General features: G+C 43.3%; 2 protein-coding genes across 2 annotated transcripts; both read right to left on the bottom strand.

Moving 5' to 3' along the window:
• Positions 1–5816: 5816 nt before the first annotated feature.
• On the bottom strand, positions 5817–11672 carry LOC122055526 (GDSL esterase/lipase At1g54790-like). Its single transcript, XM_042616999.1, has 5 exons — positions 11331–11672; positions 9168–9368; positions 8763–8929; positions 8170–8440; positions 5817–6449 (listed from the first exon to the last, which is right to left on the bottom strand). The coding sequence occupies exons 1-5, from the start codon at positions 11566–11568 to the stop codon at positions 6181–6183; spliced, it is 1146 nt and encodes a 381-aa protein (XP_042472933.1). The 5' UTR covers positions 11569–11672; the 3' UTR covers positions 5817–6180.
• A 200-nt stretch (positions 11673–11872) lies between these two features.
• Positions 11873–14867, bottom strand: LOC122055527. Its single transcript, XM_042617000.1, has 4 exons — positions 14485–14867; positions 14319–14377; positions 12246–12363; positions 11873–12171 (listed from the first exon to the last, which is right to left on the bottom strand). The coding sequence occupies exons 1-4, from the start codon at positions 14850–14852 to the stop codon at positions 12093–12095; spliced, it is 624 nt and encodes a 207-aa protein (XP_042472934.1). The 5' UTR covers positions 14853–14867; the 3' UTR covers positions 11873–12092.
• Positions 14868–22651: the final 7784 nt, after the last annotated feature.

Genomic DNA, 22651 nt, shown 5'->3' with positions numbered 1-22651 from the left:
TTGATAGTTGGGGTCGTTTTGGTTTAGTCTGAAGGAGCCTGAAATGTGAGTTGAGAGTCGAGAGTCTATAGTCGATAGCCAGGAATCAATAGTATTGAGCTGAGAGTTAGTATTCGATAGTCAAGAGTTAGTAGTTTTGGAGACGGGGGTCAGAAGCCTAGAACCAAGAGTTGGGAGTCGATAGCCTAGAGCCGGGAGTTGGTAATCGATAAGCCTTGAGCCAAGAGTCAGGAGTCGGTAGCCAGGGATCGGTAGCTCGGAGTCTAGAACGATTGCCTAGAGTCAGGAATCGGGAGTCGGTAGCCTAGAGTAGGGAGTCAGGAATCAGGAGTCAATAGCTTGGAGCCCAGAGTCGGTAGTTGGGAGTAGGTAGCTTGGAGTCGGGAGTCAGTAGCTTGGAGCCGGTAGCATGAAGCCAGAAGTTAGAAGTCGATAGCATGACTTCCTTGACTTTGACTACTATCATGGCAAGACTTTTGACCTTTTTAGTCACATGGCCTTCGTTGATTACCCCTGTATCACTAATCTCCCCCTTAAGTCTAGTCGAAGGAGGTGAAAGTCTAACTGACTGGACTAATATGATGTCGTAGGACATCTCTCTTTCATCCTTGATTCTTCTACCACATGGCAAAGAACGAATAAGATCCTTTAATAAGATCTACACTTTAATTGACATCATGCCCATTAAATGTGAGACATGCTTTATTAGTTTCGACTTTCGAGCCTAGAAGATGCTATTGCCTCTGATGTTATATCACATTAAAGTGAGGTAACCTTTTAACAAGGAAGACTGCCTGCCTATCTGTTGGGATTTTCGAGCCGCAAAAACTGCTATTGGGACTTTCGAGCCGCAAAAATCATTTTTTGCATTGCGGAAACCTCGAAGTCTTGTCACGGATCCGTGCGAAGATATATGAAATAAATCATGTACATGTTTCTAACCTATATCTACCTTAGATCTACATGGACAAGAAGCATTACCCTTGTTGCGAAGCCCTTCGCTTATCCCGCTCGTCCAAAAAGGTTGTCGGATCTCGAGAGTGTCAAGCGTACACTCCTCTATATGTATCCACATGGACAAGAGAATGGAGATAACACCTTAGAGTGTGCTAGCACCCCAAAGGAGTCACGGCAATGGAGGAGAGGGAGAGAAGAACAAGAGAGGAAGAAGATGATGATGCCTTGAATGAAAAATCAATTCATACCATCACTTTTGTGGCCGACCACTTTAATGAGGTTTAATACCTCCATGGAATACCAAGAGTCATGGCTCTTGGTCTCCCTCATGAGGTGACACACACTTGAAGTAGCCTTGATGATGTGGACCAACATCATTGGCCGGCCCTATGTCAAGTCACAATGAGGTGACAATTGGTCAAGTCAAACTTGACCCTTTATCTTCCCTCTCAAGTCAAGTCAAACTTGACCCTTTATCTTCCCTCTCAAGTCAAATCAAACTTGACCCATTTATCTCTCATGGTTAATCAAATATAACCATTGATTCAAGTCAATTTGATTTAGTGAATCTCTATCCATTAAATTAAATTGATTCAATGAGTCATAATCTAAATTAGACTCATTGGACACATGAATCAAATTGAGTCCAACTCAATTAGTCTAATTTGGATTACTCTTAATCCAATTTGGTTCATCACATGAACCTAATCCTCTTGGTTCATCATATGAACATATTCTTCATCTAATTGTCCTTTGTGTGTGACCCTATAGGTTCTTGTAACGTTGGCAATGCTCCTAAACTCATTTAGAAGCATAAGTAATGAGCGGTATCTAGCAACACATCATTACTACCCAAGTTACAAGAATGTTGAGATCCAACATCACCTTTGTGACTACTAATTGTGACTCTCACAATATATGATAATGTCCTTCTATCCTTGACATCTAGATTGGTTAAATTGAGGCATAGACCGTGTCATCCTTTAATCAATCTATATCTTAAACTCCAAGTAGACTCACTCTAAACAAATGAGCTCAATATCTCATATTGACTCATTTGGACATGGTCATGCACTTAGTGGTCTCACTCTATCAAAATCATGATGTCACTCCCGTCATATAGGAGGGATAGATCCCATCTACATCACTCACATCCCTCCGCATAATTTGTTACATACCCAGTAATCGCCTTTATAGTCCACCCAGTTACGGGTGATGTTTGACAAAATCAAAGTATGCAACTCCTTATGTAGGGAACCATGGTGACTTTAAGTCCAAGGACTGATAGTCATATTAATAGTCACATGAGAAAATATATGACACTCATATAACGATCCATGATACTTTCTCATGACGGGTCATTCAGTATACATTCTCCAATGCATACCCATGTGTCAATTTGATATCTCTATATCTATGACTTATGATATCAAGTCATCGAGTTGACCTACATGCTAGTCTCATTGCATTAACATTGTCCCTGAATGTTAATACTTGACTAGAAATGATTAAGAGTAGTGTTCTCGATATCATCTCACTATCAATTCAACCAATCGATTGATATATATAAGAACCTTCTACTTAAGGACGCTATTATACTTAGTTATTTGGCACCAATACAAGTAAGTATAATAACCATAAAGAAATGCCTTTATAAATATATAGGAATATAATACATCGAGTCCATACAACAATCATCATATGATTAGCTTTAGGGCTCTAACTAACAATCTCCCACTAGCACTAGTGTCAATCAGTGTAGGCTCTAAGGCCCAATGACCTAGTGTGACCATCATGCTTTCTCTGTGCCAAAGCCTTGGTCAAGGGATCGGCGACGTTAGCCTCTGTAGGTACTCTACAAATCTTCACATCTCCTCTATCGATGATCTCTCGCATGAGATGGAAGCGCCGTAGTATGTGTTTGGTCCGCTGGTGTGAGCGAGGTTCCTTAGCCTGCGCAATTGCTCCATTGTTGTCACAATAGAGCTCTATAGGATCGGCTATGCTAGGAACCACCCCAAGCTCAGTAATGAACTTACGGATCCAAACTGCCTCCTTTGCTGCTTCTGATGCAGCAATATACTCGGTCTCTGTTGTAGAATCAGCAACTATGTCCTGCTTCGAACTCTTCTAGCTCACAGCACCACCATTCAAGCAAAACACGAACCCAAACTGCGATCTATAATCATCCTGGTCAGTTTGAAAGTTGTCATCACTGTAACCCTTTACAGCTAGCTCGCCATCGCCTCCAAATATCAAGAAATATTCTTTAATCCTTCTTAAGTACTTAAGAATATTCTTGACCGTTATCTAGTGACGCTCACCTGGATCTGACTGGTATCTGCTCGTCATGCTCAAAGCATACGAGATATCAGGACGAGTACATAGATAACGTACATGATAGATCTTATGGTTGAAGCATAAGGGATCTTATCCATGCGGTCTCTCTCTTCTCTATAAGAGGGACTTTGAGTCTTCGAAAGACTCATACCATGTGACATCGACAGAAATCCTTTCTTGGAATTCTGTATGGCAAACCGTAGTAATACCTTGTCAATATATATACTCTGACTTAGGCCAAGCAATCTTTTAGATCTATCTCTATAGATCTTTATACCTAGAATACAGGCTGCTTCACCTAAGTCCTTTATTGAGAAACAATTCCCCAGCCAAGTCTTTACAGACTACAGCAAATGGATGTCATTTCCAATGAGTAGTATGTCACCCACATACAATACAAGGAAGACAACTGTGTTTCCAACAACCTTCTTGTAGACACAGGGTTCATCTTCATTCTTGATGAAACAAACTGTTTGATCGCATCATCGAATCCAAGATTCCAGCTCCGAGAAGCTTGCTTTAGTCCATATATGGACTTATGCAGCTTGCATACTCTGCAGTATGTTGTGGATCTACAAAACCCTCAGGTTGTGTCATGTACACATCCTCGAGCAAGTTTCCATTCAGAAACGTGGTTTTGACATCCATCTGCCAGATCTCATAATCGTGGTATGCTGCAATAGCAAGCATGATCCGAATAGACTTAAACATCGCTACTGGAGAAAATGTTTCATTATAGTCAATACCATGAATTTGCTTGAAACCTTTAGCTACCAAACGACCCTTATAGATAAGTCCATCCATGTCAGTCTTTCTCTTAAAGACCCACTTACACCCAATGAGTTTGACACCTTCAGGTGGATCAACCAAAGTCCATACTTGGTTGGTGTTCATGGATTCCATCTCGGATCTCATGACCTCTAGCCATTTCTTAGAATCTGGTCTCATCACAGCTTCCTGATAGGATGTAGGCTCATTCTCAACGAGCATAACGTCATCATGGTCAGACAAGAAAAATGAGTATCTCTCAGGCTGAAGACGTACCTATCAGACCTGCGAAAAAGTAGGTCTACTTGAACTGGTTGTTGTTCCTCAACTCCTTGTGGAACAATCTCATCATCTACAACACTTTGTGGTTCCAGTTCAACTTCCATCAAGGCTTCAATGCTATGGTCCATATCTTAAACTTCTTCAAGATTGAACGTACTTCTACTAGTTTTTCTAGAAATAAAGTCCCTTTCTAGAAATATCTCAATCTTAGTCACAAATACTTTGTGTTGACTGGGAATGTAGAAGTAATATCCCTTCATTTCCTTGGGATATCCAATAAAATAGCACTTGTCGGATTTGGGTCACAGTTTGTCCGAGACTTGACATTGAACGTAAGCCTCACAACCCCAAATCCTCATAAAAGACACCTGAGCATCTCTCCCAGTCCATATCCTATATGGTGTCTTTATCACAGCCTTGGATGGAACACGGTTAAGTGTGAAGACTGTTGTGTCTAGAGCATATCCCCAAAAGGATATAGGAAGATCTGTGTGACTCATCATAGACCGTACCATATCTAATAGGGTACGATTCCTCCTTTCGGATACACCATTCCACTGTGGTGTTCCAGGAGGAGTGAGTTGGGATAGAATCTCACACTCAGCTAGATAGTCACGAATTAAACTCATGGCTAAGGTATTCACCACCTCGATCTGATCGAAGTATCTTAATACTCTTGTCTAGTTGATTTTGTACTTCATTCTTGAATTCTTTGAACTTTTCAAAGGATTGTGACTTATGTGTCATTAGATACACATAACCATATCTACTGAAGTAATCAGTAAATGTAATGAAGTACCTATAACCACCTCTGATAGTGACATTGAAAGGGCCACATACATCACTATGTATAAGTCCTAACAAGTCAGTCACTCTTTCGCTGTGTCCACTAAAGAGAATCTTGATCATCTTGTCCAGTAGGTATCACTCGCATATCTCATATGATTCAAAATCAAATGAGTCCAGTAAATTATCTTTATAAAATTGGGATAAACAATTCTCATTTATATGACCTAAGCGATAATGTCAAAAATAAATTTGATTCATCTAATTTGACTTGAATTTTTTGATACTTATATTGACTCTCTAAGTCTATAATATAAAGTCCCTGGTGAAAAAAGCACGTTAAATTTACTTTTCAAGCGTAACCTGGTGAAAAAGGTAATATTTCACCCCAAAAATTTAGATTTATTAGATTTTGGCGTAGGCACGGGATTTTTTCCAATCTAAAATAGAATCTTTAATTAATCATGGATTTCGTCAAGCAGTATGAATAATAGACAACTCGATGAAGCAAGACAAACGACTTCATAAAAGATTAATTTACTAAACGTCAGCATAACAAAATTATAGTGAACATATACTTTTGTTAATACATACACTTCTGCGATTACACCTTCGATTTCTACAATGAAGTACTGTCAAAATAAATTTCCAATCTAAATATTAGAAAGATTGAAAGCTATTCATTTTAATTTTCTTTAACGTCCACGTTACTTCATCGTCCATGTCCATAATGGTATGCCCACTTTTCTACAGTTACTATCTTTCTTTTTTTGAATCCACACAATAGCAATACCAATAAGCTGAAAAAACAAGTGCTACATCACATTACAAGAACATTGCATTTCCTGCTCTACTTCCAACCACCAAATGCCGTTGTCTTGCCAAAAAAGCAAGCTTCAACTATCCAAATTTTATAAAAGAAGGAAATTTCGATTAGAGGGGTAGGTCGTCGAGTTCAGTAGTCCAGAGGAGAAGAGTAAACTTCAGTTCAGGCAATCCATTTGAAATTTAGTCCAGGGGGAAACGGCAAATAATCAAAGAACGAATTTAAAACTTCAGTTTAAGAGCAAACGGCATATCATCAATGAATGATGGATCAGAGTATCGCCCAGAAAGTATCTGGGAAGCTACATGAAGATTGGCAGCTTCTGTATAGTGTATGCCATCCCAGTTAAGGTGTTCAGTGGCATCGTCACAAGCCTTGACCGTCATTTTGTGTCCTTTGAGGATCTTCGTCTGTCCACAAGATATTTCTGTATGGTAGTTTAGTGGAGGACCACCATGTCCACAGCATGCCATAACTGGATGTTCAAATCCTGAAAAACAACAATGGAAAGAGAATTTTAATTATATGCAAACCAATAACATAAGCATTTGAAATTATAGATATTAGTACACTAGCTCATTCACAAACCACAAATTCTCGACCAAGAGAAGATAATGTGACAAAAAAAACATGGGGTTAATATGATTTTTTTCCTTTGTAACATGCATCCGTCTTTCAACTTAGCCCTTGTGTGCCATTTTGGACCCTGCGGTGCACCAAAATGGAGGCAAATTTGAGACATTGATGAACTACAGGGCTGGATCAAGGCACAGAGCAAATATTCAAAAATTAAGTAAATTATAGGGGCCAAAATGAGAGAACTGGCAATGTAAGGCCAAAATATAAAATGGAATATTAACCAGACAATGAAACTAATCCTTCAATTTTTTCCCCATTCTTTCCCTTCTGCATCTCAGTTGTTCTTCATTCAGATAACAATTAAACTTTTCATATATATTTTTAGATACTCTAAAATTTGCTTAATGTAATCCACGACTCCACATTATATATGTTAACTGCTTTGCAAAGCTAAATGGAAAAATGCTTACTCTGCTGTTGGAGGAAAAAACTCTTAACTCTGAACAGTCACAATTTCTTGGCAACAGATGTGATGGTTTGGTCTTAACCAAGATTCAAAGTTCTCATGGTAGCATTAGTTCTACTTCTACTGCCGATCTGTTACGGTATAAAGCACACTGCCGGGAAGAAGATGAAATCTCTCTCCCTCTCTCTTTTTTCCATTTTTTATTTGGATTTTTTTGTTTGCATGTATCATTCTGATGGAAGTCTGCTTCTTAGTGGAGGTGAGTTCTCCATGTTTTAAATAAGTATTATAGACGTGAAAGTTCAAAAGTATCTTCCAAAAGCCAAGGTGTAGCAAGAAAAGTTCAAAAGTATTATAGACATTCAGTTAAATGTGATATAAACTTCAATTTGTAAAAATTCAGTCAAACTCAGAGCTATAACAATTATAAACACCAAGTTTATAATATGTTAGCTTGTTGTCCATCATATTAAGAATCCATACATGTGATATGACTACTACATCGCTCTATTTTATAAAAATTAACACTGTATATCGGACTATGAATTAAATTCTTAAAATACATTAAATTTCACAAAACTAATCTTAATCTACAAGCAATTCTTAATAATTCAATTATAGTTCACATGGAAGCTAATTGTTAAATAGAGCAATGAACATGTCACATGTAAAAATGAAGACGAATTACAATGCCTAGGATCAATGTTGGACATAACTGAAACTCAAATTACACAGACAATATCAAAAGTGACACGATATGCTAATAAAAATGGGGAATAATAGAACTCCTTTATACATTTTTTTTACAAAAACAATAATAAGTATACATCATAAATTAACTTCTAGAAAATTTATTGATCATGTAAGATTATTTTCCAAAAACTAAAAAAAAATGTTTTTAAAAGAATGAGATGGTCCATCATGACATAATGAACACATTATGACTCAAATTACCAAGCCTTAAGAATGTCAGCTTCACTCGAATATCACCTTGTATTCACAAATTATATTAAGATACAGTGAGCATCTATGCATGGCTACCCCCAACAACATCAAGTAATGATGCCAAAATCAATATCAAGTAATTATTTCTGGAGCCAACTTTCCAATTATAGCCAATAAACTTGAAGAAAGATTAAAAAGAAAAACATCATTATTAACTTACCATATCGAGAAAAGTTGGCTATGAGGTTGAATTTAATGGTGAAGACATCAACATAGGTTATGTTGGCATCTGGAAACAGATATCTACACTGTTTAGAAAGTGCATGAAGCTGGATATTGAACTGCTTAGCAGCTCGGTTGTGAGCACTTAAACAGCCATGCTCATCTTGTTTTGATGGATCTTTCCCGAAAATGGCTATATTTTGTGCTAAGCACCCAAGAGGACCTGTATTATGAATCCAGAATCTCCTAGCGCCTTGTTCATATAATTTCTGTTAGCACTATAAGAAGGTTAAAATTATTACAGTTTAAGAGTATATTTTAAACGAACTAAATGCTTTAAATATTATAGGAGAGGCATATTGATTTCAAGATTGACAAGCATGGAGTGTTAAAGAATTGATAGGACAGTTTTGCTAATATATTGTAGTGTTAACTAGCTATGTAAGCTTAGCTTCCATCATTAGAATCACACTTGATATGGCAGTTCAAACTTCAAAGTACACTTGGTTCCATATTAAACTCCTCCTTAGGAGATGGGTACCTATCTATTATTCATCAAATTGATATTACTGTCAAAAAAATAAGCAACACCTTCAGGCCTCTTTCAAACTCTGACAGTATTGTTGGAATGGAAGCAATGACTTGGTCCTCGTTTTTGGAATAAAAAGCACTAGCAAGATCATTTTGGCCAATATCAAACATATAAAGTCCCTGACTAAAGTAATCTGCTTGAGGCATGTACTTAACATTCAGTTTTCCTGCAAGGAAATTTTAAAAGAATTATCACGCCACAGTTCCAATTCAGATATCAAGCTTGGTAAACTACAAAGAAATTAAAATGTTTCTGCTTGTTTGTTTAAATTTAGGGTTTTACCTCTACTCCCCATATTGCAAATTTTAGAGATTAAATAGAAAATAATTTATATTTTTACCAGAATGTTAGAGCAAGCAATTTCCAATTCATCACACATTAAGAAACTAAATGTATGGCTTTACCTTCACTTAGTAATTGAAGGACTTCATTTTTCAATCGAAGAAATTGAGCAACCTGGACCCCAAAGGAAAATGGACTGACTGAATATTTTGTAGGTGGAAGAATAGTGGATCCAGCCGCAGCAAAGTTGCAACCATTCTGAAAGCTTGGCATACCAATTGAATTCAAGTATGCATTCAAGAAGGGGAAGTCTATAGCATCCACTGCAACACTGAATTAAACTGATTAGTCAAGCAACATAAAATGACATCATAGGATAAAACTTGCAGCATAGAAGCTAAAATAGCCAGAAGAGGGAAAATAAATTAGCAACTGCAAAGTGTCCTAACCAGTTTGAGCAATAATTATTGCAGTTGATTTATCATCCATCATCTTATTTAACACAAACAAGTTATGGAACTTCCACCTGTCAATATCTTCCTATTAAATATACTGCCACAACTGCTATGGCTACCTTAATTTTTGGATTATCCACCTGTGTGGGTGCATAGGGATGTCTTTTTAAGTCACTATTTTCCAGTCTCAAGTTACTGAAGCCGCATCATTTTCCTTTTTCAACTCAAACCATGGATGCTTGTAGCACAGAATATATGTACAATCTTGCCTTGTCTTTATCCAAATTCAGTGTTCTCAATGAACCCAATAAGAATTTGCTGACATCATTTAGATTCTAGAACACCAAGACAAGTGAACTAGTGAAAGTATCTGCTCTGTGAAAAGGTTGAATATCACATATGATGCTAAACTTATTGTTGTTGGGGAAAGCATAGTCTTACCTGGCATCAATTATCAATCATCTCCATACACCTCCTTACGAAATATGCCACCAAGCAGCTTCTATGAGTCATAGTACTTACCAATTGTGGTGCTGCATAGGCATGTCTTTATTTGCCACCTCTAACTCATGAAAAACAAAGAAACTGCTCTCAGTATGTTTCTTTTCCATCTCAGACTTGATCATCAATTGAAACCTCATCTTTCCATTTTATTTCTGTATGATTTCACTCTACTGATAGAATGGTTCATTTGCTAACAATTTTCCATATTAAAACTTTTGACCTCAAAATTCTTACTCTCACCAAGTAATATTATGAAGAGACAAAAGGTTGCTCATAGAGCATCAGTGCATTTTCCCCGAGGAATTAACAAGACTCCAACATGATGCTCAGTTAGCTAGTCACCGCCAAACAAAGGCAAATCAAGGTCATGGTGTCAAGTTGTCAAATGAGAACATTATGTCAATAAAATTCCACGACCCAAACAACCACCTGTAAAATGTCATCTAACTGATTGACCACTAAGCTCCTTCCCCACCCATTGCATCTTCAAAGGATATTGGGTGATAGTCTCAAGCTCCTTAAGTTCATTTTCTTGAAACTGTGACTGACTAACTTCAGTGTCTAACTGTGACCTTCTAGGGCAGATTTCAATGTGCAAAATTGACTTTGACACTAAGTTTCCCAGAAATTTCCAAGATCACGAATTTCAACCCAGAAGCCTCGAGCTGTCCCATATAAAATTTTGAAGCATGTTGTACAAGATCTACCATATCACATGTTCTTGCTATGCTGAATGTGTATTGAATCCTGTTCCTTATTCAAATCCAAAATTCTTATTGAAGAACAAAATAATTTGTCGGTATTCTGTGGCTAACCTATTGCATTATACTATATAGGATAGATATTCCTGAAATCTGTAGAAAGAGAATTAACACAGTACATACTAGACAGAGTGAAAAGAAATTTTTAAATAAAAACAGAAAGGATTTTTCATAATATGTGCTAGAGATCATACAATCACATAATGATATCTAAGAAAAGAGAATTAATAGGGGAAAGACAGCAATAGGAAAAATGAAACTAGGAAACAGAGACATCTAAAGATATCTTCAACAGCCTACAATATTAGCCCAATAATGAACTGGAAATATTATTTAGCTTCTAGAACACGCAATAAAAGTGACACATTGAACGATCTGCCTCGTGAAGAGGTAGCCTTTTCCGTGCATCTGTGCTGCCGAACTTACCTGAAAATAGTCTTACTAGAAAACGATAATCTTTGCACCAGATAGCAACGAACAACAACTCCAACTCCATCTCACCAGATATAGATCAGAAATAAATAATTTGTCGATGATGAAAGAAAAGGATGTAAAAGGAAATTACTAAGAAAATCGATGACGAGGCGGCCGTCGCAAAATCTCCCAGCCGGCCTGGAGAAGTAGCTCCTCCCATTAGGATGCAAGAGGGGTTCCCCGATACCAGCGGCGACGAGATCGCCGGTGTCGGAGTTGGAATCGCCAAAGTTGAATACGGCAGGGAAGTTGAAGTCGATGGCCAAGGTACCGGAGTAGAAAAGGGAGACGACGCAGATGGTGGAGAAGATGTCGCCGAGGGTGGCCATTAGGGTTGTCGGTGCGAGGTCTCTTGGATGTTTCAAGGGAACCGTCTACTGCTAAGTCGTGCCCAGTCACCGTCGTTCGTACATCAAGACGATGCACTAGGAAATAATAGACAATAAAAATCTTAAAATCAACCTTAACGGCTTAACGTTATAAAAAAACAAAAAATTAAGGGCACGTTCGTTTTTTATACAATCAAATAAATTTCAATATTAAATTTGTTAACTTCCCTTAGGTGTTAATAATGGATTAGCCGTCCATAATTTATCTTTTTTTTTATTAATTTGAGACGGATTAACGAAGATATTGGGACGAACTTATTCATCTTGATGATAATATCGAACATTACAGGTCTTAGCGTTTGACAAAGAATTGAAACTAGAAGCGAAAATGCTAGCCCCTTTGCCCTGTTGAAGTTTACAACGCATAGGAATTAGTCCGCCAACTGCAACAAGAACTTTCAAGGTTTTGCGTCTTCTCAATTACCACCGATATAAGTATTATCTTACGCTTGAAGTATGTATGACTAGTAGATGTTGTTGAGGTAGAGATAAAGGCCAGCCAATCCGATAACTCCAAGCACTATTGCGATAGGCAGAGCTTGCCTGGAAACAAAAAATGCAAGGAAGTTGGATCGTTTCTTATGTGTTTTCAGCTCAGCTACTAATCAGAGGATTACCCAAAAGCTTCATCTCTTTTGATCTGTGCCTTCCTTGCTTTACGAACATCGACATTGTTGGCGTTCTTGACTACTGCTGGTTCATAAGGCTTGAATCTTCGCTTAGGAGCACTACAAACTGCAAACACACGAAAGATGCAAGAAAAAATATCACTTATGGTATCTAACAACATACGGAAAGCATGCTCCTGATGGATTTGATACATTGATGGGAAGAAAAGATAGGAAATTCACGATGCTGACTTTGGTTAAGAAGATCTAAATGATGTTCGATCTTATACAAGAAAAATAAATCCATAATTATCTTGTTCTAAAAAATAAATATCATGTGGCAAGAAATTGAATTGAATATGATCAAGAACTATACCCAACAATAAATGAAAAAGATATGAAACAAATTGTTTTCCCTAGACAAATTTAATTATTACAAATAATCTTAAGATAATTCTTGTATAAAAAATCAGTAAGGTTACATTTTCCGAAAAGAACTTTCTGAGACTTTTATGTAATTTTTTTTTGTGTGTTGTGCTTGACATCATAATAAAGGGAAAAAATTATTTTCCCCTTCAACAAGGTGAAGGGTGGCAAGAGCTCATGAACGAAAATAAATGGAAGATGAGAGATTTGCCTATGATGATGGAAAGTTTGGTGGGACAATCTGGAAGGGTCAAATGATGCAGGTTAGGCCAACTCATCGATCTAGTTGGTCTAGGCAGGACGAACCAGGCGTGCATAGCAAAGTGAGTTGAACTATACAACCCATGTAGTCCAAACAAACCAATCAAATGAAAGGGCCAATGGATTTGGAAAGGTCGATCGTTTCATGTGCAATAGACATTCTAAGTGAGTGGACAAGTTGAGCTAGTTGGTACAAACGAGTTAGGCGGGCTGATCAATCTATTTGATCTAGGCAAGCCACATGGTCTAGATTAAATCAAGTGAGTTTCAGTGGAGGTCCAAACCAATTTGCAGCTTGATGACTCATCCCAGCCACCATCCATGACCTCCTTAACAGTAAAATTCTAGTAGTTGTGAGACTCAAAGGATCAACTAACACTCAAAGGTGACAAACTTGCAAATTAGTTCTCAATCGATGTTAGTTGTCAATTGTCTTGCTTGCTAATCAGTGATGCTGAAAGGTATGATTGACAGCTCCAACGACGGGGCAAGCAAGTCTGCCATGCTAGTTCTACGAACTGAGAGTAGTGTACAATGGAAGCAAGACGAGACAAGGTTTGCAAGAGGGAAGAATGATCGCAACAAGAAGTTGCGTAAGGAGGGTTATATTATGATTTCACAAGTTTTTCCTTCCACTTTTGTTCTGAGTAAATGAAGGAACATCCATCTCCACTGTTTGTTGGATTCCATTAATTTCCTTTCCTCTTCCCTTGTGCCTCCCTTCCACTTCACTAGGTGCTTCCTTACCTCCTCTTCATATCCTCTGCCATAAACAGATTTTCAATCATCACTTGGATACCCAATATTTGAAGGGGAGCCTTGGTGCAACGGTAAAATTGTTGCTTTGTGACCAAAAAGGTCACGGGTTCAAATCCTGGAAACAGCCTCTTACAAAAAACAGGGTAAGACTGCGTATAATGGATCCTTCCCCGGGACCCCGCACAGCGGGAGCTTCGTGCACCGGGCTGCCTTTGCCTTTGCCTTTGACTTGGATACCCAATATTTGAATATAATCAATCTAGATGAAATCTATCCAATTAAATCAATCAAAACATTTTTTAAAAGCTGATATGGTAATTAGAAAACAAACTAATGAGAACTATTGCTTTTATCCAAAAACTCTTGTAGATGAATGGTGTTACTAACTAGCCCAAATGCTAATGATTTGGGCTAATGATTTAATTGAGAAACTCTGATAGACAAAATGCTTTATATGAAGAAAAGTCCAATTTAAGCATCCATCCATTTGTCCTTGCCTACAAGCAAAGTACAGATTGAACATTGAGAAATGCGGAATTGAAAATTAAAAAAGTGTTTGGAATTTATTCAGTCAAACTTGCATCAAAGGGACTAAATTTTCATGAATAATTTCGGTGATTAGGTTATTGAACTCACCAGGGCAAAAGTAGTTGTCAGGCAGCTTCTCAAAGGGAGTCCTGTCATTGTAGATATAGCTGCATCGTATGATATACAAATGAAGTCAAAAGCAAGGGGATCAAGTTACTGAAGAGATGAAAGTGGCAAAAAAAGAAATAACAAAGGATGAAAAAGGAAGAGGAACCCGCAATCGCGGCAGATGTAGGCCTGCTTGGAAGCCACCCGCATCATGGAGACCTTCGCGCCGGGAGCGGTGCCGCCTCGGCTTACCGGCGGCGGCGACGGCAGGAGAAGCTGCGCCGAGGGGGAGAAGTACGCCGATCGGAGGACGTGGGAGAGGGGAGGTAGTAGGAAGGTGCTGCGACAGGGCGTAGCGGCGGAGCGCCGCCCAGCAGCAGCAGCTACAACTGCTGCTGCTAGTGGTGATGGAGCTTGAAGGGCCATGATTTGCGCTCTCTTTGTTGAGGTCTCCCTCAGCCTCTCATTAGAGAAGACGAAGAGATAAAACAGAAGCGGCGCGACTGATGAGGGTAGTAGGGGATAAAGCAGCATCGTTGGCAAATTGCCACCGCCTTCTTTTCTTTTTTTTTCTTTCGTTTTCTTTCTCCTTTTTATTTTTTTTTTTAAACAGACATTTATGTTTTTCGGGACAAAATACCTTTTTAGTTGTCTAGTTCGATTGAACATGGATTATAAATGACCGGAGGTGGTTGTAATAGACCCATTAAAGCATCTAATAAACTAGAAGGCAACCCTAATGACCCAGGGAGTGAGTCTGGGTCGTCTCCTTCCCACACTCTTATACGCACGAGAATTGAAGAATCCTCAGGGCGATCGAAGGGAGTTGGAGTGTGATGTGGGGACGGAAAGGGCCTCCATGTGTCTCCGCAAGAGTCAAGCTATCTGTTTACATGGAAGATAAAAGTTAAGTCAAAAGATTATTCAATAAGGTAAGATCAGCCTGAACCGTACTGACCAAGGTTAGATTCGTAAAGCTACTCCGGCTATTACGCCGGATTGGTTATGCTCGCTTGGGCATTGATCCGACGGTAAGAATGAGGGATTTCTTTTCAGAAAAGTCAATGCCACGTGATGGTCAAAAGTCAAAAGGGTCAGCAGGAGGTTCGGCCGACCGGAGAAGGGTTAGGTCGACCGGCCGAACGGATCCTGGTGGAATCAAAGAACAACTCGACAGGGAGTCGAGTTTCCGACGCTCATGGTGAACAGGGTCGCGGGGCCGAGCGGGTGTCCCTCTCGGCCGAGGCGTAAAGCAGTAATACTGTGAACAGTTTCATCCGAGCACCCGACCTGGAATCTCCCGACCGGAAGAGTACCTACGTCCGGTCGGACGTGATGGGACTGCCGAGCGGCTGGCCGCTCGGCGTGGGAACAGAAGAGACAAAAGGACAAAGGAAACATCGGGGGAACATCTTCTGACAACAAGCGTGTTCGACGACTAACCTATACGCAGAAGTTTATGACAGAAGGTTCTACTGTCCCATCAGAGAGGTGCTCGGACTGTAGCAGTATGGCGTCAGACAAGCTCTTCTGACTAGCCCATACTGAGGTATAGTGAGAGGACACGTATTCACCTCGGTATGTGTGTCTGAGCCTCTTCACAGCTCTATATAAAGGGTCTTCACCCTTCGCCGGAGGTACGCAATCTAATACATTCGAAGTCACCTCTTAGTTTCCTCTTACCTGACTTGAGCGTCGGAGGGTCGTCGCCGGGAATCCCTTCCCGGCCCAACTTCCTTGCAAGTTCGCCGGAGGTCCATACGATCGGTCGGAGATCTATGTCAGCAATTTGGAGAGCGCCACGTGCCCAGCGTTCGTTGATTCAGCGTTCGGACAGGATCAGATTGGCGCCATCTGTGGGAAACGCACTTGCATCCGAGCGGAAGCAATGGACGAAGTTGGACGACCGCATACGGTGATGCTCTCCACGGAGGAGCTCGACGCTCTGATCGAGACAAGAGCAGCTAAGCTTGTGGAACAAAAACAGAAAGCGCAAGCCGAGCGGATGGAGCAACAAGCGACGTCAGCATCGAGAGGCCGAGCGGAAGCACCCGCGGCCATGGTTTCGTTTCATCGGGCCCTATTCCGCACGCCTCCTGAAGTCGCAGCAGTTAATCGTGATCGAGGATCTTCATCAGACGAAGTACCAATACGAGACAACAGAAAAGGCAAGGCCCCCTGAGCGGACGCCTCCCCCGAGCGGATCAACCGGCAATTTTCAGAGGCCATCCTGCGGGACCCTCTACCAAAGCACTATGTGCCCTTGGCGATCGGTGAGTACAACGGAACCACCGACCCGGATGATCATCTGGGTAAGTTCAACAACACAGCTACCCTTCATCAATACACAGATGGAGTAAAGTGCCGGGTATTCCTTACCACTCTCTCGGGATCGGCGCAACAGTGGTTTCGAAGGCTTCCGGACGGATCCATCACAAGTTTTAAGGACTTCCGCACGGCCTTCCTCCACCATTTTGCAAGCAATCGGCATTATCAGAAGACTAGCGTCAGCTTATTTGCCATCAAGCAAGAGCCCAGGGAGCCGCTCAGAGCTTATATCCAACGGTTCAATCGAGTGGCCATGGATATTCCAACGGCCACCTTAGAAACGATGATAAATGCGTTTACACAGGACCTTGTAGACGGTGACTTCTTCCGTTCACTTATTCGAAAGCCACCCCGAAACTACGATCATATGTTACACCGGGCTAATGAATATATCAATGTGGAGGAAGCTCAAGCGGCCCGAAGGAAGGAAGCTCCAACCGAGCGTCCACCCCCTGCCGAGCGGAAGCCGCACATTGCTCATAAGCCGCCCAGAGGACCGCGAGCTGAGGCAGTCCGCCCCCAGCAACATGCAAGATCCCACGTCATTCAAGAAGTATCGGCCGAGTGGCCCAAACCTAAAAAGAAGGTATGGACCCCAATGTTTTGCTCATTTCACCGGACAGACACGCATAATACAAGAGATTACCGGAGCCTTCCCCTGATCGCCCACCCCGTGCCCCGGGGTGGCCACCTTCGATCACCATCATCCGACAGAAGACAACGACAACATGAGACAGATCGGCGGATACCCGACAGGCGACAGCATCAGTCTCCCGAACGACATTACCCTCAAAGGCACGAGGACAATCCCCGGGTGTCTAGGGAGTGGCCTAAGCCGTCCGCTCGGGAAGAAGAAAAAAGAAGTAACACTTCCCGAGGCGAAATCAACATCATCGCTGGCGGGCCGACCGGAGGCGACTCCAACAGAGCAAGGAAGGCGAGCGTCAGGCAGCTTCAGATCCATGCGGTCGACTACAGCCGAGAACGGGCGAGCGGTCCCGAAATCAGTTTCGGACCCAAGGACCTGGAAGGAGTAGAAGTGCCACATGACGACGCTCTCCTCATCAAAGCGGTAATAGCTAACTATATTATTCACCACGTTTTCATCGATACAGGAAGCTCGGTCAATATTATATTCAAGAAGGCCTTCGACCAACTGCAAATAGATCGAGCCGAGTTGCTGCCCATGACAACCCCCCTCTACGGGTTTACGGGCAATGAAGTTCTGCCGGTCAGACAGGTCCGACTGGCTATTTCGCTGGGAGAGGAGCCGCTCAGAAGGACACGGACTGCAAACTTCGTCGTTGTCGACTTTCCCTCAGCATACAACGTTATCTTGGGGCGACCGGCGCTTAGCGAGTTCCGAGCGGCCGTCTCCACTTTCCACCAGAAAATCAAGTTCCCGGTGGAAGATAAAGTGGGAGAAGTACGAGGAGACCAGCTGGCAGCTTGGCGATGCTACGTCGAGATGGTCCGGGCTAAAGCTAATTTCGCTCGGAAGGCGCCACGGATCGAGGTAAACGCCATAACCGAAAAACCACCCTCTTTGGTGTATGAAGAAAAAGAGGAAGTGCAGATTCACCCAACCCGATCGGAGGCCACCACTTTCATTGCGGCCGATCTGGAAGCGAGCCAGAAAAAGGAACTGATCAAATGTCTCCAGAAAAACTGCGATGTCTTCGTTTGGTCGACACATGAGCTGCCCGAAATTTCGCCAAGTATAGCGCAGCACGAGCTCCACGTCCGACCGGACGCTCGGCCGGTGAAGCAAAGGAAGAGGGACTTCAGCGCCGAACAAAATGCAATCATCCGAGCGGAGGTTGAAAAGCTCCTGGAGGCCGGCCACATACGCGAGGTACAGTTCCCGAGCTGGCTGGCGAACGTGGTACTAGTCTCCAAGCCGGGCAACAAGTGGAGAGTTTGCATCGATTTCCGGGATCTCAACAAAGCATGCCCAAAGGACTTTTATCCTCTGCCCCGGATCGATCAACTGGTGGACTCCACAGCCGGCTGCAAGTTGATATGCATGCTCGACGCCTATCAGGGCTACCATCAAGTGCCGCTCGCCCGAGAAGATCAAGAGAAGGTCAGCTTCGTTACAGCCAACGACACCTACTGGTACAATGTGATGCCGTTCGGACTGAAGAACGCTGGAGCAACTTACCAGCGCTTGATGAACAAAGTGTTCAAGAAACAGATCGGACGAAATTTGGAGGTGTACGTAGATGATATTCTCATCAAATCCGTCCGAGCGGCCGATCTCTTTAAAGACATGGAGGAAACTTTCCGAACGCTGAGGAAGTATGGAGTTAAGCTGAACCCTCAAAAGTGTCTGTTCGGGGCAAAAGGCGGGCGTTTCTTGGGCTATATAGTGACCGAGCGGGGCATCGAGGCAAATCCCAGCAAGGTGAAAGCATTACAAGATATGCCGCCCCCAAGAAATCTGAGGGAAGTGCAGCGCTTGACCGGTCGGATAACTGCATTGTCCAGATTCATCTCGAAGACAACCGATCGGAGCCTCCCGTTTTTCAAAATCTTGCGCAAAGCCACTAAGTTTCATTGGGATGAAGAATGCGATCGGGCGTTCGAAGAACTGAAGACATATCTGAACTCTTTGCATGTGCTAGCCAAACCAGCTGTGGGTGAGCCGCTTTGTATCTATTTATCTTCAACCGAGCAGGCAGTAGGTTCGGCACTAGTGAGGACGAGCGGAGAAGAACAACCAGTGTACTTCTTGAGCCATATTTTAAAAGGCGTTGAATCTCGCTACACCGGGCTCGAGAAGCTGGCTTTTGCTTTGGTCCTCGCCGCTCGGCGACTTCGTCCCTATTTCTTGGCTCATACTATTATCGTCCGGACAAATAGCCCCTTGGGAAGAGTGCTGTTGAACCCAGAAGCGTCCAGACGGCTCATCAAATGGACCACGGAGTTGAGCGAATTCGACATTCAGTATCAACCCCGTTCGGCGATAAAGGCGCAGTCCTTGGCAGATTTTGTCACCGAAGTGCAAAAGCCAGAACCCAAAGCTACGTGGAAAATATTTGTGGACGAATCGTCCACTCGGCTCGGGAGCGGGGTTGACGTGCTATTACTCTCTCCCCAAGAAGAAAGGATGCACTTATCCGTTCGGCTGGACTATAGAGCCACAAATAACGAAGCGGAGTACGAAGCCCTCATAGCCGGCTTGCAGGCAACTCGACATGTAGGAGCCGGTCGGGTGACAATCCATTCGGACTCCCAGTTGGCCGCTCAGCAACTCTCGAACACTTTTGAGATTAACAACGCTCGGCTCAAACTTTACGCTAAAGCCTTCGAAAAGCTCAAGGCCAACTTCAGAGAAGTTATTATCCAGAAGATACCCCGAGCAGAAAATCAAGCGGCAGATGAATTAGCCAAACTAGCAAGTTCAATATCACCGGTCGTCATCCAGCAGCCAATTGAACAAGTAGCTTTGGTGGCTCACGTCGACCGGATGGAGGATCTCGCGTTTCTGAGTGATTGGAGGATGGCCATCATGGAGTTTCTTCGATCGGGGGCAACACCATCCGATCGGGAAGCAGCCCAGCTATTAAGGAGGAGAGCTGGTCGGTTCACGCTCATTGGAGACCAACTCTACAAGAAAGCTTTCTCTCGCCCACTGTTGAAGTGTGTAAGCTCGGAGGATGCGGAGTACATCCTCCATGAAGTGCACCAAGGATCGTGTGGGGGACATCCGGGCGGACGATCGCTGGCCAAGAAGATCTTGCTGGCCGGATACTTCTGGCCAACCCTGCAAACAGACGTCGCTCGGACCGTCGCGACGTGCCTCTCCTGCCAGAAGTACCACAACTTCTCCCACCGACCGGCAAAGGAGATGAAAGCGTCTACGGTAGCCTGTCCGTTCGATCAGTGGGGAATGGATATCGTGGGTTCATTTCCTATGGCGACCGGTCAACGGAAGTTTCTACTGGTGGCGGTCGACTATTTCTCCAAATGGGTGGAGGCCGAGCCGCTGGCGAAGATCACAAAGCAAATGGTCAAAAAATTTATCTGGCAGCATATAATCTGTCGGTTCGGCATTCCTCGTCGGCTCGTATCTGATAATGGGCGGCAGTTCGTCGGGAAGCAGCTCGAAGAATGGTGCAAAAGTTATGGCATTGAACAACACTTCACTTCCGTAGCATATCCCCAGGGTAACGGCCAAGCGGAAGTAACCAACAGAGAAATACTCAGAATTCTCCGAGCTCGACTTGACCACATAGGAGGAAGTTGGGTGGACGAGCTGCCAGGCGTCCTATGGGTCATCCGCACGACTCCAAAAGAGGGAACGGGCGTCACGCCATTCCATTTAGTGTACGGCGGCGAAGCGGTTATCCCGGTTGAAGTCGGCGTCGAGTCCGTCCGGATCCAGAATTATGATGATGATAACGCCGATCGGAGGAACATGGAACTGGATTTGGTCGACGAAGAGCGAGCCAAGACGTCCGTCCGACTGATGGCGTACTGGCAAAGAATGAAGCAGAACTACAACCGGCGCGTGATCCCTAGAGCATTCCAAGTCGGCGACTTAGTCTGGAAGAAGGTAAAGCCGGTCGGGGACGTTGGCAAGCTGGAGGCTCCTTGGGCGGGCCCCTTCAAAATAATCGAAAAGCTCCGCTCGGGTGCTTATTATTTGGAGGATGAAGACGGACAGCGGCTGGATCGACCATGGAGTGCGAATCATCTCTAGCCGTACCGAGCTGGGTGAGAGGTGCGCTGATGTAACTCATTTTGTGTATCTTTTGGTCGCCTATGTCCTTGTAATGCAGGAAGCAAAATGATAAAAGAGGCATCCGCCAATCTTCGCCAAACGGCAGTGTTAAAATTAGCCTTGAATGCCGTCGAGCTCCGACGTTAAAAATCGAGAGTCGAGCCGACGACTATAAACCCTCCGAGCAGAATACCGTCGAGCTCTGACGTTAAAAATCGAGAGTCGAGCCGACGACTATAAACCCTCCGAGCAGAAGACCGTCGAGCTCCGACGTTAAAAATCGAGAGTCAAGCCGGCGACTATAAACCTTCCGAGTGGAAGACCGTCGAGCTCCGACGTTAAATATCGAGAGTCGCGCCGGCGACTATAAATTCTCCGACCGGAATACCGTCGAGATAAAGACGGAAGAGGTCAACTTGTGAGTCGTTTGGCCGTTCAGCCAAGTAGCCAAAAACACTTGCGAAGTTCATCCAGATTGTGAGCCTGATCGGCCGTCTTCTTCTGCTCGGTTGCCAGCAAGTCTTGGACCTTTTTGAGCTCTTTCTGTAGCTCGGCGTAGGAAGGGCCTTGGGAGCCGGACGGGTCGCCCGGAACTTTCAGCCTTCTCAATTCTTCGTCTACCATCACTAGACGATTGGAGACAGCAATCTCCTCTACCCATCTCTGCAATTAAGCAAATTCATTAATGGCCGATCGGAAAGAATGCATAAAAAACTTCGGAAGAAAATGCACTTACCCCGGTGGCCTGCTGCATGTGGCTATTGGCCAGGTTCCTCAGCGGAATCATAGCGACGCGGGCCCGAGCGTCGGCCCACATTTTGGCTAGGGGCCCCTTCAAGGTGATCGTGTGCTCGGGCGCGGTTGGTCGATCGGCCTCGGGCATCAGTTCCTCGGTGGGGAGATGCAAGGAGACCCGGACGGTGCGGCGCCGACCGGGGGTCGTCTGGGCGGAAGCCGGAGAAGGATCGGAAGCCGGCACAGACATCTGGGACAAAATTGTTGAACGATGGACTTGACGGGCAGCGGGCGGAAGGACGCTGACTGCAACGGCCTGGAGAGGGTCCGCGGACGCGTCCAATTGTGGCGGGTCCGATCGGATGAGATGGCCTCTACCGCTGGGGATTTGCCACGGGAATCAGCGGTAGTCCGCTCGGAAGGCTGGACGGCAGAAGTGGCCGATCGAAGTGGCGTCTCCGCTCGGCGCCTCTTTTGTCGAAGAGGGCGTTCTTATGGTGCGGAGCCTTCCTCCCGGATGGAAGGCTCTTGACTAGCAGTT

This window comes from Zingiber officinale, chromosome 3B, assembly GCF_018446385.1.
Source record: "Zingiber officinale cultivar Zhangliang chromosome 3B, Zo_v1.1, whole genome shotgun sequence".
Taxonomy (NCBI): domain Eukaryota; kingdom Viridiplantae; phylum Streptophyta; class Magnoliopsida; order Zingiberales; family Zingiberaceae; genus Zingiber; species Zingiber officinale.
This window is presented reverse-complemented; position numbering and strand designations above follow the sequence as displayed.

Coding starts and splice junctions, on each gene's coding strand:
- LOC122055526 (XM_042616999.1), bottom strand. CDS start 11,568: ATGGCCACCCTCGGCGACATCTTCTCCACCATCTGCGTCGTCTCCCTT. Junction 9,369..11,330: donor CCTCGTCATCGATTTTCTTA/GTAATTTCCTTT, acceptor TCAGTGTTGCAG/TGGATGCTATAGACTTCCCC. Junction 8,930..9,167: donor CCTTCAATTACTAAGTGAAG/GTAAAGCCATAC, acceptor ATTTCCTTGCAG/GAAAACTGAATGTTAAGTAC.
- LOC122055527 (XM_042617000.1), bottom strand. CDS start 14,852: ATGCTGCTTTATCCCCTACTACCCTCATCAGTCGCGCCGCTTCTGTTT. Junction 14,378..14,484: donor TACATCTGCCGCGATTGCGG/GTTCCTCTTCCT, acceptor CATACGATGCAG/CTATATCTACAATGACAGGA. Junction 12,172..12,245: donor AAAAGAGATGAAGCTTTTGG/GTAATCCTCTGA, acceptor TTTTGTTTCCAG/GCAAGCTCTGCCTATCGCAA.